A 15,678-nucleotide genomic window follows, 5' to 3' on the forward strand; every position below is an offset into this window, starting at 1 on the left:
AATATTTCGTTACATAAAAGAGAATTTCTTTCTTTATTTTTACTTTTCATTGTTTACCTATGAAGCTCTGACAATCTCAATGCCCAAGAGGGGTAAGGCAGCGATGGAAAATAATGGTGGCCACACAATATATTGACACTTTGGGCATTTTCACTTAGTTATTTTGAGGAGACAGAAAATTTACACTGTTAAACAGGATGTTTACTCACTACCTAGTAGCAAAGTGTCACTTCTTCAGTGTTTTCGCGTAGAAAGATATAATTAAATATTTACAAAATTTAAGGGGGTGTACTCACTTCTGTGACAGACTGTATTCTAGTGAGATGTATACACTGTGGTGTCTTTTAATGAGTTAACGAATTTAATAGTTGAATGGTTTTCTCTGCAACCACAAATAAAATGTTAAGTTTATGTTAATTTAAATAATATTAAAATTAAACTCTTCACATTTTTTATTTTCAGACAAAAGCCAGAAGCTAAACAAAAGGTGATGTCTTTGTGAATCTGTAGTTTAAAGTCCGTTTTTTCAATGGGCTCTATGCACAGCTAGTGTTTTTCAGCTAATGGTTAACTTCCAGTGAAAGGTTTCTGTGACTATTTAAAATTTTATAAGGTTCCTTTTACAGCATTGACACCATTAAATACATTAAGTCATAGACTTCAGCATTCATTAAGTTGTTAAAGCGTAAAACGAGATGAAAGGCCGTGTAATTGCTAGCAGGTTCAGGCGAGCGCTGAAACTCCATTCAAAATACTGAGGTAAAATAAAATTGTCATATTTTGAAGACATGGCGGGGGAAATTTTTTATTTAATGCAGTGCTTCTTCTCCGATCTGAGACCCGCTTTATGTTAAATACCTATTAGGCAGAGAAGATCACTGATTTTTAAAGAAAACAAATCCTACATGGCGATTTTGTAATGGAAAGCCAGTTCACCGGAAGACGTCGGGCTGGCTGGCTGAAAATTAAAAGTCTGTGCATATACCCCAGTATTAATGTAATAAGACTTTTATTTTGGTGTGGGCGTGTGACGTGACAAGACGGCGACGTACTGGTGTGTTTGCGGTCCAACAAAAGGTTTGTGCTTTAAAGATTTTAAGGTTTTAAAACGAAACATTTGTCCGGCTATAATTTTCTTCTCAGGCGACGCTAAACTAATTATTTAACAGAAAATGTAACGCAACACTTTATCTAACGACTTTTAAGACGTTTGTGTCGTGAATCTGTTAGTAAACACGAGTTCAGTCACTGACGAGTAGACTCCGAGTCATTTGAATCAACCTTTTATCAAAATGATTCATATTTGAGTCGCTTGAATCACTTCATGTGTCATTTGCTAATAAAGGCTGTGTAAATGCAAAACAACAAACGTGTGCCGTGACAAGTTTTACTGACCAACGACGTTGTTAGAGAACAAGTTATGTTAAACATATTTATATATAGAAATGATATGGCTAATATTGAGTGTATGTGTATTTATAGTTTGTAGAGCAGGATTTAAGTGTTTGTTTTCTACTCAGGTGATTTAAGTCTATTTCCCTCGACCACACTGAGTAGTGAACTATAGAGAGCTGATTGAGACGCAGATTGAGTGTGGATTTCTTTTATTTCTGTTCATTGTTCTCATTTTAAACAGGACAAAGTGTCCAAACACTGAGGAAAACTCTTGCTGAAGCGACTGATCTCCACACTGTTATAAAGATGGCGTTTATTAAAGTGGAGAGTGAAGACCTGAAGATTGAAGACACATTCACCGTCAAACATGAAGATCCTCAGGAACAAGCAGGTTGGTTTTCTTTCTCAAATCATATATTTTTTTTTACCTATTTTTACACATCATTTAAAAAAATCTTGATTATGTGGGATGATTTGTGGAGCATAATAACTAAAAATGTAAAACAATAAATGAGTAAACTGCTTTTTATCAATTAAAAGTCTCTCATGTAACATATCTACTAAAAGAAAGAAAATATTACTTTACTGTATTGAAAATAAATATAAACAGCTGCAGATTAGTCCATTTTATTACTAAAATTAACATAAAAATGAAACAAATACGTCAGCGCAATAGCCTAGTGGTTAGCGCATCGACATATGGTCAGGGCGTCGCGAGTTCGAACCCCGGCTCAACGACATTTCCCTACCCCCCCCCCCCCCCCTCTCTCTCCAACTTCGCTTCCTGTCTAAATACTGTCCTATCTAATAAAGGCAAAATAGCCAAAAATAAATCTAAAAATGGAACAAATATATAATTACACACAATTCTATAAGTAAAACATAGACTCAATGATGGGCTAAAAAAGCAGGAATTAGAAAGACACAAGTAGTGCTGTGAACTGAGAAAATATTATACATTATCCTCTTTATGCTAATACTGAGGTAAAGTTGGTTTTATATTCGTACATTTGGACTTTCTCCTTGATATTATAGTTTTAGAAAAGTATTATTTGCTAATCTTAAAGGGTGAAGTAATATTAGCAGCCGATGACTATCAAAGTACAACGTTGTTCACCGTCAAATAAACAGTGTTAATGTTGTTTTCAAGTCACACTTGCAGGTTATTTTAGACCCAATATTCAAAGTATTGTGGTAAACATTATAGGGACTATGTCACAAGTTGTCACTGAACGAATGTGCGAATATAAAACCAATTTCACCTTTATTTATTATGCTAATGACGGACTGAAGGGACATTCGTCATAGGCTGAGTCCTCACAGCTCCAGTACACGTCTCTGCCATTTGTCTTAGAATAACCGTGACATACACAATTCATCTGCTCATGATCTTTTCATGTAGCTTCACCATGTTTGGTGTCATCTGACAGTTTATGACTTCAACGTTGTAGTGATGAACCCAATAGGGTATATAGCTAGTGTTTCTTCCCATATTGATAAACTTCCGGTGAACGGTTAATGTGGCTTTTTCCATTTTATGTGGTTCCTTTTACAGCATGGATGTTGTAATGTGATTAAAATATACTCAGTTAAATAGACTTCAGCATTCATTTAGTTGCTCAAGCGTAAAGCGAGACAAAAAGCCGTTTACTCGCACGCACCCGTCAGAATCGGCAGGCTAGCACAGAAGCTCTATTAAATATATACTGAGGTAAAATAAATGCTCATATTATAAAGACATGGCAAGCGAAAATGTAATTTAGTGCTGTGCTTCTTGTACAATCTGATACCCACTTTATATCGGATATCACTCAGTGGAGATCGCTGATTTTTAAAGAAAACAGACCTTAAACGTGCCGTTTTTGTAATGGCATACAGTTCACCAGAAGCAACCGGTGAACCAGGTCAGTTACCAGCAATTTTCCGGAAAGAAAAGTTAATTGTAATTTCCAGGAACGCTGCTCTGTATGAACGCAGAAGGAAAATTGCCAGAAAGAGCTTGTTCACGTTTAGAGCGTGCTGACGTAAGATGTCTACACCAGCCAATCAGAACATTCAGACGCATTCACATTTGCACTGTTTATGAAAATAAAAGCCTTTTAATCCTTGTCCAGACAAAATTAGCTGCTGCCTCTTAGTCAGATAGCATTCTATGTTCCTTCTTATGCCTGATTCACATGGGGCTTCAGCGTCAACGCTTGACAGAGGGTGTCTAAAGTTAGGTCTGACGCAATCATCATAGCACAGTCAGCCAATGAAATTATTTGAGAAGCGTCTGGCTGCAGAGGTCTGGCTTGCATGCTCGGGCTAGCATGCTCAGGCACCCACGCTTCATGTGCAAGTGACGTTATTTACAATCGACGCAAGCGCAGGACCCGTGCATTAAGTCCTTATAAAAAATCCTACAATTTAATAAATAAACTAATGTATACGTGTTGATACATTTGCATGTCTGCGCAGGAGTGCATCCATATGTAATCGCAGTTTCAGTGCAGTCTCTACATGATCCCAGCTCAGTTTTATATGTCCTCCACACATAATGTCGAGGTCGACTCGATAAGGGAACGTCTTGACTCGCTTAACGGAAAGAAATTGGCACAGATGATGTGTAACGTTACTGCAGAGCTGTTGTAAGGAAAGCATTCGTGGTTCGTTACGATCTGTTTACGTAACTATAGCAACTGTGGCGCCCGTCATCGCAAGTTGCCAGAAACTACAGTGAAGCGCTTAGAAAAAAAGGCACTTGAGTAAGGGTGACGAATAAGAAGTTTGTTGCAACGATCTTAATGAAATCCGTTACCTTAGAGATTTTTTCGCCTCAGGGACACCCTTAAGTTAAATTACTGAAGGACTTTCATGCAAGCGGCCACAGGTGACAATTGTAAATGACGTCACTTGCAGAGGAAGCGCATTTGCCTGAGCGTGCAAGCCTGGAGGTGCAAGTGCAAATCTGCAGCCAGACTATTGAATTAGTCAGCAATCGGCTACCGTCTGAGCTGGGGTGCTGGCATAAAGCGATCTGATGGGCTGATGCTTCCATTGGCACTTGAAAAGTTGAGAAATTCCCAACTTCTGCAATGAGCAAAGTCACTAAAGTGGCAATGACGGATTCACAATTCAGTTCGGCAACGTTTGACGTCACCCATTCAAAGTGAATGGGGTGTTACTGTCAACTGTGGGGAAAAAAATGTTGATAAAATGCTCATGATAAACGGCTGTGAGATTATCTGCAAGGTCTGTTAGGGTGTTTTCACACCTGCCTTATTATCGCACTAGAGTTCGTTTTCCCTCTTAGTGCGGTTGGTTTGGGCAGGTGTGAATGCAGCAATCGTACTCGAGTGCGCACCAAAAATGGACCAAAAAGTGTACCGAGACCTGCTTGAAGAGGTGGTCTCGTTACGCTTTCAAACGAACCCTGGAGCGGTCCGCTAAAACAGACCCAACCGCAAAAAGTACTGCGCCTTTTGGACTAATCCAGCTGCCATAGGGCGATGCACTGTGCATTATGGGATATGGAGGAAAACTATTTGTTGACAGCGCTTTACCAAGAGAGAGAAAACATTACCCGATGAATCGTTGGTAATATTTCCGCAAGATGACCATGTTGCAGTTTAGCTAAATTAATTCACGCCGTGAATGATGTGCGATGCATTAAAACATTGTTTTCCAGCCGCGGCCGCGCTTCATTCTCAAAATGTATAGTCTGTCTAAAGCAGGGATACAATCATTCAGCGCAGTCGTCCCTCCATAGTCAAAAGCGACATTTTGTGTCTGCCAGTTTTGTTTACTAGCGGGAGTTCATTGGCATTTTCCCGTACGTGAATTCTGACCAATCGATAAGCAGTTTAGGAACTATTTTCAACAACATCTGGCCAATGAGTGATGTGGATTTTGTCAAATGAATGCATTTTGGTTCTTTTCAACTGGTTCGGACCAAAGCAATCAGTGTGATGTGAAAACGACCCAAAGACGGCAGAAAATGCTACAATGTATCATTTATTGCCCTTGGTCCGGAACAAATGAAGTGAACTACAGATGTGAAAGCACCCTTAGTCTTGTTTTTGAATCTGCCACTATGCTGACACACAGGCATTTGTAGCTCCGCCCTCTTTAAAAAAAAAAGAGCACAATCTCATTTGAATATACAGTCAACAAAACGGCACACTTATAGCCCGTTTCCACTGAGTGGTACAGTACGGTACGGATCAGGCTTGCGTTTCCACTGTCAAAAGGGTACCAATGGTGTATGATTTAATTAAGCAGTTCCCACAAAACAGAGGCTTTATACACATAAATACTTGTTTATAAATGTTCATTACTAACTTTTCTATGAACAGGATTTGATTATAACTGCAGATCAATGACGTATTGTAAAGTCTGCAATTATATAAAATAAATGAACATTTATGAACACACACAGACCCTTACAGTCCCCGATATGTTACCAATTACAGAAAAACTACACACAGCATACATTTAGTCCTTATTTGGGTATAAAATCAACACACAACATATAGCCCAGTCAGTGCAAACCTCTGATCGATATCTTTAATTTTCACCAGCACATGTAGCCTCTGTTAGAAAGTAATTGCATCATTCCGAGTTGGTAACATTCAGAGTTTGTCCTCATTTGTAAGTCGCTTTGGATAAAAGCATCTGCTAAATGTAAACGTAACAGTCCAAAAGGCGATGATAATAGTTAAACATGGCAGTTTGTTCATGGTATAGGTTGCTGAAAGAGTCATTTGCTGCTGTTTTTTCCAGCTTCTTCTTTGTTTTTTCGTGCTTCACTCTCGCGTTTGTCTGTTTCTGAAAGGATAGGATGTCAGAAGCACTTCAATAATCACGTGCACGTTATTATCATCAGCTCAAGAAGTTCGTTGTTTCAAATATAGCCATGCGGTGAATGCACACAAGCTCTCTGTAGAAAGTGAAACCACTCATGCTTTAAGATGGATTAATAAAACAACAGGACACGGCAGATTTTGTTCATCTTGGATTTGTGGCTGTGCATCAAGTCAATGACAAGGTTTGTTTGAGCTCGGGTCGACCTTGGCTTGTTATTATATGTATATATTATCACGGTGTAATGTCTCGGCTGTGTGTTTTAAAATGGCGGTTTCTTTGTGTTCATTCACTTGCTTGTTCACAAGCGAGTGACATATCTCTGTAAACCACTAGCCTTCAGCTGCTTGTCTAGCTTCACCTTCTGGTACTCTTTTGTCGTGCTATGCACCCTTTGCAAAGGGTACCCAATAAGTGGTACGGCGTGGTTCGCTTTTATGTATCTTTTGACAGTGGAATCGAGTCGTAGCGTACCACTTAGGGGAAACAGGCCATTAGGATCAAAGCCTAAAAGGGGCAGTTTTAAAGAGTTATAAACATTATTTGTGTCAAGAAGAAGAGCAGAATCTGTCGTGTATCCTGTTGTTGTTTACAAGGCATGAGGTTTCACTTTCTCTAGAGGGCTCTGTTTTCATGCGCTCACTACACGGCTATATGTGAAATGACAAACTTGAGCTGATGATAATGTGCTTGTGATTATTAAAGTGCTTCTAAAGCCTGGTTTATACTTCTGCGTAGAGTGATAGGCTTGACCCACGGCTCCTGCCTTGCGCATAGCCTTGCATTTATACTTTTGTCCGCTGTTTGTGTTGCTCTGCAATAACACTTCTGAAATGCTAGCTAACAGTAGGTATTTGTTTTATTCTGAACGTTACCTTAATGAACAAGTGGCTCAAATCCACTCATTCAGAGGCAGGAACGTTCAACAACTTTAATCATAAGGTAAACTCAAAACAACTCTTTCCATCTAGAGCTCCTTCACGGGACTCGACACTTGTAAATATTTGCTACATCGGGCTTACACGGCTCTCAACCCTGCCCACACTTGTCAGGGATACCAAGCCGATTGATCACAGAGCTTGCACTAGGTGTCGTTGAGACATGTAGTTACGTTTTTTGAGAGGTGCGCGTCACCATCGCCGATGGTCACTGCAAGGGCTATGCATCCACGCATAGGCTGCGCCGGAGCATACGCGTGCGCTTGACGTAGAAGTATAAATCAGCCTTAACATCTGATCCTTTCAGAAACAGACAAACATGAGAGTGAAGTCAAAAACAAAGCCGGAGTCAGAAGTTCAAATAAATAAAGATTACTGTAGATAGTTTGCAGTTTCATCAGCAGAAGCCAGCTTCGAGCCTCACAATTCAAGTTCCTAGGCCGCTCTGCCTTACAATCACAAATCAATACCAATTATAATCTCATGTAACGTCTTTTACTGCGTCATACATATACATATAGGTGTTTTAACCTGATTGCCCAAGACACAGATAGACTTAGAAAATTTCCATGTGCATGTGTACAATATCTCAAGCATACAAATGTTAGACATCCACTTCGGAGCTCACCTCAGACCTGTAAAATCAGGGACAGGGACACTCCAGGTGATTAGAAATTAGGTAATGTTTAACTTTTATTCATCAGTCAAAATCATGTCAAAGATTAAATGCTGATTAAAATAATCATATAAGTAAAGTAATGATAAAACGGATGTTGATCCTTTCTGGGATGGATTTAAAGATTTGAAGACAGAAAACTGACCCCATCACACAGCTCTGTGGTCAATAGTTTTGTGACTCTCAAATGTCACTGAGCCAGATTTACTCTGTTGTCTGACTCCACTATGGCACTAACCGGGCTCTTTAATCAGATCCCTGCTGCATTGAGATGTTTCTGAGGACCAAATTGGCAGATATACAGGCTAAACTGTGCCTCATACTTGGCATTCCAGGCTAAAACAGTGTTATTCATACTAGGGTCATTTTGTTGTGACGTATGAATGAATGATTTACCTGGAAATGACTTGGGACTTTCAGTACACCATTTATATGGAGCAGTCTCTTGTTCCTCCAAATCACAACCTGTAATTGTAAATGTGAGTAAAATGCTTTGCTTCTTGTTCTCTGTATCTGGTAAAATATATTTAGCTGTATGTTGTGTTTATTCCATGAAGTTTGTAGCTCTCAGGTTAACTGACTAGTTGGCTATTTACATATTGTGTCTAAAAAACATATGGAAATCAAAGCACTTCCACCCAGGTCAATGTTCAAAATAGTTAAACATTTACTACTGTGTCCATTAATACTGAATGTATTGTAAAGTGGGTTTCTTTTGTGCATAAAGACACATGAGTATATCTATGCATAGTTGCAAGAAAAAGTATGTGACCCCTTTGGGATAACTTTTGGCATAAATTGTACAGAAAATGTTCATATCTTCATCTAAAGTCACAACAATAGAAAACCAATACCACACAAATATGATATGTTTTTATTGAACACAACATGTAAACGAAGGTCGCTGGTTTGAGTCTCAGCTGGGTCAGTTTTCTTGACTACTTTTCTTCCTAATCTGTGTGGAGTTTGCATGTTCTCCTCGTATTGACGTGGGTTTCCTCTGGGTGCTTCGGTTTCCCCCACAGTCCAAACACATGTGGTATAGGTGTATTGGGTAAGCTAAATTGGCCGTTGTGTATGTGTGTGAATTAGTGTTTGTGGGTGTTTCCTAGTGATGGGTTGCAGCTGGAAGGGCATCTGCTGCGTAAAACATATGCTGGATAAGTTGGCGGTCCGGTAAGCTGTGGCGACCCCAGATTAATAAAGGAACTGAGCCGAAAAGAAAATGAATGAATGAACAATATGTAAACGTTTACAGTGCAGGGTGGGCAAATGCTTTCTGGACACTCAAGGGTGGAGGGGGTTACACCATCAGTGGGTACACCATCAGTGTACAGCATCCACCTGGATGAAACGACGGCAGCCATATTGCACCAGACCACACACCAGCTGATTGGTGGAGAGGAGACAGAGTGATGAAGCCAATTATGATATGGGGATAGTTAAGAGGACATGATGGCCAGTGGGCAAATTTGGGGTTTTTAATTATCCACAGAGAGTCAGGACCTCGGTTTAACGTTTATTCTGAGCACTGAGCAGTATTGAGTCCCCATCAATATGCTAGGGCGTTAGGACCCACACAGATCACAGGTTAAGCGCCCCCTGCTGTTCTCACTAACACCAACTTGGACAGCAACCTAGCTTTCCCATGTGATCTCCCATCCAGGTACTGACTCTGCACAGCCCTGCTTAGCTTCAATGGGCAACCATGTGAGTTGCATAGAGCTAGCTGCCGGCTTAAGCGTTCAAATAGTTTTTTCTTAAGCTGTTATGTATTTAAATAAGGGGAGAAAATAATTTACCTGCTGTCCTATGGGAGATATTTGCTGCAGCTGGTGTTCTTTGGGCATGTTTTCCTCTAGAACAGGGTTGTCCAAAATCGGTCCTGGAGGGCCGGTGTCCTGCATAGTTTAGCTCCAACCCCAATCAGACACACCTGGGCTAGCTAATCAAGTTCCTACTAGGCTTTCTAGAAACATCCATGCAGGTGTGTTTAGGCAAGTTGGAGCTAAATTCTGCAGGAAACCAGCCCTCCAGGACTGAGTTTTGGCACCCCTGTTCTAGGCCCTGAGGCAGCAAAGCAGCTGGGAGGAGGTTTTGATGTTGGTGTGCTGTACCTTTTTTATCTACACATACCTATTGTATGTGTTGTTTCCAAACAGTTTTGGTGCTGTGCAAAATCCAGGAGCTCTTTTGCAAACTTCAAATGTGCTGCAATGTTTCTTTGGTCAGCAGTGGTTTCCTCCGTGGTGTCCTCGCATGAATTACATTCTAGTTTAATGTTTTACTTATTGTAGACATGCTAACAAAAAATGTTAGCATGTGCCAAAGATTTCTATAAGTCTTTAGCTGACACTCTAGGATTCTTCTTCAGTTCATTGAGCATTCTACGCTGTGGTCTTGCAGTCATCTTTACAGGATAACCATACCTAGGGAGAGTAGCAACAGTGCTGAACTTTCTCCATGTGTAGACAGTCTGTCTTATGCTGCGTTCACACCAGACGCGGATGAAGCGTCAAGTGCAAGTAATTAAATGTTAAGTCAATGCAGAGATGTGAATAGACATCCTGCGGTGCGATACGCGCAAATGACAAGTTTAACACGTGAAACGCTCGAGTTGGAAAATCTGAACATTCACTCTGTGTTAACCAGTCAGGAGCTTTCTCTTGTAGGGGCGTGATTATGATGTACCATCTGTTGCTGGTGTCCTGAGGGGCAATCCTCTTGTCGACACCGGGCAACAGCTCATCAAACTGGGCTTGGCTCCGCTGAAAGCTTTCATCATCCAGGTATAGTTTCTGGAGGAGTTTATGAACTCACAGAGCTGGGTGCACCTCTGACTGCATGTAGTGGACTCAGACACGTTGCCGAACGAATCTACCAGGTCACCAGGCAGATAGAAGCCCTGCCCATGACGCAAATCCACGTTATTGTGAAGAGAATTTGACACACGAATGAAGTGAACTCAATTTATTCACTCATATCGCATCTGGTGTGAACACAGCATTACAGTGAACACATGGACATGAAGACTTTTAGAGATACTTTTGTAACCATTTCCAGCTTTCAATTCTAGATCGCAGGTCTTTCGACAACTCTTGTGCAAGGCATGATTCACATCAGGCAATGCTTCTTGAGAAATGCAAAGTCAAAACTGGTGTGTGTTTTTATAGGGCCAGGCAGCTTTAACTAACACTTCCAATCTCATCACATTGGTTGGACTCCATGTCGGCTTCAAATTGCGCTTAGAGTCAGAGTTCACCAAGCTTGAACTTTCCAGTGCAGCGAAAACCGAAACTTGTTGCACAAGCTAGCGTTTCCGGTCTGAGGCATTCACGCAACACTTTTGATCTTATCTTAGATGTTGATAGTTTTAATACTTAAATTCTTTCATGTTGTCTTTTACATGCAGCTTTGTGACTATAAATTTGGGTTAACTTGTTTTGTTTCTCTCATTAGAGCTGATGTTGCAGAAAGAAGAGACTCCAGGACTGAATGAAATGGAAGTCATTAATCAGAATGAGGAACACCAAGATTTAATGACTGATGAGCAATCAACTGTGACAAAAAAGAAAACCAAATCTAATGGTAACTTTCCCTGCAGTGAGTGTGGAAAAAGTTTTACTCAAAAACACAACCTTATAGTCCACATGAGCATTCACACCGGGGAGAAGCCGTATGCCTGCCAACAGTGTGGAAAGAGGTTCAGACTGTTACACATCCTTCAACTTCACTTCAAACTTCACACTGGAGAGAGGCCTTATGCCTGCACTCAGTGTGAAATGAGGTTCATTAAAAAACAAAGACTTGAAACGCACATGGCAGTCCACAGTACAGAGAAGCCATTCGTTTGCCAACAATGTGGTAAATGCTTTGCTCAAAAGCATAACCTTAAACAACACATGAAAATTCACACCGGAGAGAAACCTTTCGTCTGCCAACTGTGTGGAAAGAGTTTCAGTCAAAAACAACGTCTTGCAGTCCACACGATGATTCACACTGGGGAGAGACCTTACACTTGCTCTCAATGCGGGAAGAGTTTTACACAGAGAAACAACCTCAATTACCACATGAAATTTCACACTGGGGATAAGCCTTACATTTGCACAGAGTGTGGCAAAAACTTTACATATAAATACTACCTTAATGCGCACATGAGGACTCACACCAGAGAGAGGCCGTTTATATGTGGTCAGTGTGGAAAGAGTTACTGTCACAGAGGCAACCTCAGCCAACACTTGAAGCTCCACGTAGAAGAAACCAAAAACGTAACATGATGATTTAGTCATGATATTATATTAAATAGTCACAGATACTTTACTAGATACACATTCTTTACTATACAACCTTCTTTGTAAGGTCGTGAAACACTAAACTTAATTTTCTGATGTTTTAACTGAGGTACGATGGAGTGTATTTTCTGATGGATGTCCACTCCAGGATGAAGTAACGCATATCTTTTCCTATTTATCTTTGTTTATTAATAAAGTTCAATGTTTAAGGACCTAGATCATGAGTTCGCAAACTCAGTCCTGGAGGTTTGGTGTCCTACAAATTTAAGCTTAAACTTGCCTCAACATACCTGCAAGGGTGTATCGAGAAAGCTTAGCACAGGGCTACCCAAACTCAGTCCTAGAGGGCCGGTGTCCTGCAAAGTTTAGTTCCAACCCAATCAGATGCACCTGGGCTGGCTAATCAAGCTCTTACTAGGCCAGGGGTGTCCAAACTCAATCCTAGAGGGCCGGTGTCTTGCTGAAGCTGCGGTGACACTGGGCTTTTCCTCCCATAGACTTGCATTCATACGCACGCAAATGCGTCAGACCGGAAACGCAAGGGCATGCATCAAGTTTCGCATGTTGCTGCGGTGCAAAGTTCAAGCTTGGTGAACTCTGACCTGCGTGAGACCTATCGAGGATCAAAACATGACCTCTCTGGACAGAAATGTAGAACATGGAGAGATCGCTTGCTTTTTTTAATGTCTAATCATCTTTTTTAATCCCGCCCCTTTTCGCAGCGCCGCACGACAGAATTTCGCACACGCAAAGCCCGGTGTGACCGTAGCTTGAGTTTAGCTCCAATTTGCTTCAACACACCTGCCAGGAAGTTTCTATTATATGTAGCAAGAGCTTGATTAGCTGGATCAGGTGTGTTTAATTAGGGTTGGAGTTAAACTCTCCAGGACACCGGCCCTCCGGGACCAAGTTTAGACACCCCGGTGCTAGGCTTTCTAGAAACATCCCTGCAGGTGTGTTGAGGTAAGTTGGAGCTAAATCTGTAGGACTTCAACCCTCCAGGACCGAGGTTGGGCCCCCGTCTTAGCAAGAGCTTGATTAGCCAGCCCAGGAGCATCTGATTGGGTTGGAACTAAACTTTGCAGGACACTAGACCTCCGGGACTGAGATTGAAAACCCCTGGCTTAGATTATATGATGACCTTAGTGTCATCCCTCTTCAGGGTAAAACTTTGATGATATGTGTGTCATTGCTTTTTCTGTATCCCAAGTTATTTGTTTCCTCAGGATCTTCAAGAGGTCAAGGAGACCTTGACGTATATGAAATGACGTTATGTAAGTATAATTGTTGATGTTTTGAGATTGTAAGCAGAGCTCTACGAACTCTACGAGAGTTGGAGAGAAAGCTGGCTTCTGCCGATGAAACTGTAAAGTATTTTCAGTAAACTTTCTTTTAATTGAATCTCTGATTCCATCTCTTTGGCTCGAGCCATTACAATGATTGCAGTTAGACCTCACTAAGCATGCATCGTTTAATACACCTTAAATACTGGAGGTGATTAAAACATCAGTTCAATGATTTGCAGGGGTGTTACAAATCTTTTGTCAGCCAACAGCTTTCCCATTCATTAATGGTCATGGAAATTCAGTGTTTTAGTCAGTGAAGATCAGAGAATGTCAGGGAATTTTATACTTGGCTTTAAGTGGGAACCCTGATCAGGGGATTATCCTTGTGTGCCATTGTATTTGTTGCTTTGTTCATTTGTATTTTGAAAAATATTTAGGGAAAATGTCTAATTATTATGAAAAAATTCTTTGTTATATATGTAACGCTCATTCCCTGGAAGAAGAATTGAAAACATTACGTTGTGACCAATGTGTTTGTATGATAATGGCCAAATGATGCTCAATTGGTACTAATGGGACCAAAGTGTGCCAATAAAATATCCCCCACACCATTACACCACCACCACCAGCCTGAACTGCTGATACAAGGCAGGATGGATCTATGCTTTCATGTTGTTGGCACCAAATTCTGACCCGACCATCCAAATGTCGCAGCTGAAATCGAGACTCATCAGACCAGGCAACGTTTCTCCAATCTTCTATTGTCCAGTTTTGGTGAGCCTGTGTAAATTATAGCCTCAGTTTCCTGTTCTTAGCCAACACAATCACACGGCAATTCGTAACTTTTTGATTTAGTGGCCAATTCGAATGATCTAATTCATACAATTTAATACGGTTTGCTCATCCTCCAATGACGGTTGGGTTTAGGGGTGGGGTTAGGTACCACACCTTTTTAAAAGCGTACAATTTCGTATGACTGAACTCGAATTACGAATTAGCCACTAAACTGACAAAACGTAGAATAATTACGTTTTCTCATGAGATCAGGCTGTCTTAGCTGACAGGAGTGGCACCCGGAGTGGTCTTCTGTTGCTGTATCCCAGCTGCCTCAAGGTTGGACATGTTGTGTGTTCAGAGATGTTCTTCCGCATACCTCGATTGTAATGAGTGCTTATTTGAGTTACTGTTGCCTTTCTATCGGCTGGAACCAGTCTGGCCATTCTCCTCTGACCTCTGGCATCAACAAGGCATTTGCAACCACAGAACTGCCGCTCACTGGATATTTCCTCTTTGTCTGACCATTCTCTGTAAACCCTGGAGATGGTTGTGTGTGAAAATCCAAGTAGATCAGCAGTTTCCGAAATACTCAGACTAGCCCGTCTGGCACCAAAAGCCATGCCACGTTCAAAGTCACTTAAATCATCTTTCTGATGGTCGGTTTGACCTGCAACAGATCGTCTTGACCATGTCTACATGCCTAAATGCATTGAGTTGCTGCCATGTGATTGGCTGATTAGAAAGTTGCATTAACAAGCAGTTGGACAGGTGTACCTTATTAAGTGGCCGATGAGTGTATAATCTAATGTAAAATAATGAAATCAATAAAGTCAAAGACAGTATTTGGTTCGATCTTTTCAGTGTTTCCTCTTTTAGAGGATGTTTATGGGGAGTAAACTAAAAACAAACAAAAAAAGTTTATAATTAACTTGGAAATTTAAAGATTTTTTACAAAAGTATTTAACCATTTTTAATATCGTTATCCATTTGGATTTTGTACATTTATGGTCACTTCTCTTAATATAACGCACTTTTACTTTACATGTTAATTTTAACATAAAACCCGGAAACTAGAAATTGATGTCTTTAAGAATCTGTGGTTTACCCCCTAAAACAATCTACTGTCTCATTTACTGTCCTTCAGTCTGTGTGAATTGTATTATAGTATGCAAGGCTTTTATTTTGGTGTATCTACGTGACGTCACATGTCCGCGCGCCGGAGTTCGGTGCGACGAAAGGTTTGTGCTTTAACGGTTTAAATATCGGAACAAACAACCAGTCAAAGATTCAGTTTTTTTTATAAACGACGCCAAATTAAATATTCGTCAGGAATCATGAATGTAATTCGTTATCTGACATAATCTTTAAAGACTTTAATCACAATTAATTTGCTCAAGCGCACAGGTGAGCAGCAGAACAGGCGCGTCTCATTTCTGTATCGCGACTCTGTTAGTAAACATGAATTCAGC

General features: G+C 40.6%; 2 protein-coding genes across 2 annotated transcripts in view; both read left to right on the forward strand.

The window, feature by feature from the left end:
- The first annotated feature begins 832 nt into the window (after positions 1–832).
- Positions 833–15,017, forward strand: LOC130222791 (gastrula zinc finger protein XlCGF8.2DB-like). The gene is made up of 3 exons (XM_056455344.1): positions 833–1,077; positions 1,637–1,786; positions 11,314–15,017. Exons 2-3 carry the CDS (start codon positions 1,702–1,704, stop codon positions 12,129–12,131), a joined length of 903 nt encoding a protein of 300 aa, XP_056311319.1. The 5' UTR covers positions 833–1,077; positions 1,637–1,701; the 3' UTR covers positions 12,132–15,017.
- A 411-nt stretch (positions 15,018–15,428) lies between these two features.
- Positions 15,429–15,678, forward strand: part of LOC130222779 (gastrula zinc finger protein XlCGF8.2DB-like) — a 31,863-nt gene continuing 31,613 nt past the window's right edge. The window contains exon 1 of the mRNA XM_056455325.1: positions 15,429–15,447. The gene's annotated coding sequence lies outside the window, so the exon portion shown is untranslated. The remainder of the gene's footprint in view (positions 15,448–15,678) is intronic.

The sequence above is a fragment of the Danio aesculapii genome, chromosome 4 (assembly GCF_903798145.1).
Source record: "Danio aesculapii chromosome 4, fDanAes4.1, whole genome shotgun sequence".
In the NCBI taxonomy this organism is placed as follows: Eukaryota; Metazoa; Chordata; class Actinopteri; order Cypriniformes; family Danionidae; genus Danio; species Danio aesculapii.

What these genes read in the sequence shown, in the direction of transcription:
- LOC130222791 (XM_056455344.1), top strand. Translation starts at nt 1,702, where the DNA reads ATGGCGTTTATTAAAGTGGAGAGTGAAGACCTGAAGATTGAAGACACA. An exon ending in AGATCCTCAGGAACAAGCAG is followed by an intron (nt 1,787 to 11,313) that starts GTTGGTTTTCTT and finishes TTCTCTCATTAG; the next exon opens with AGCTGATGTTGCAGAAAGAA.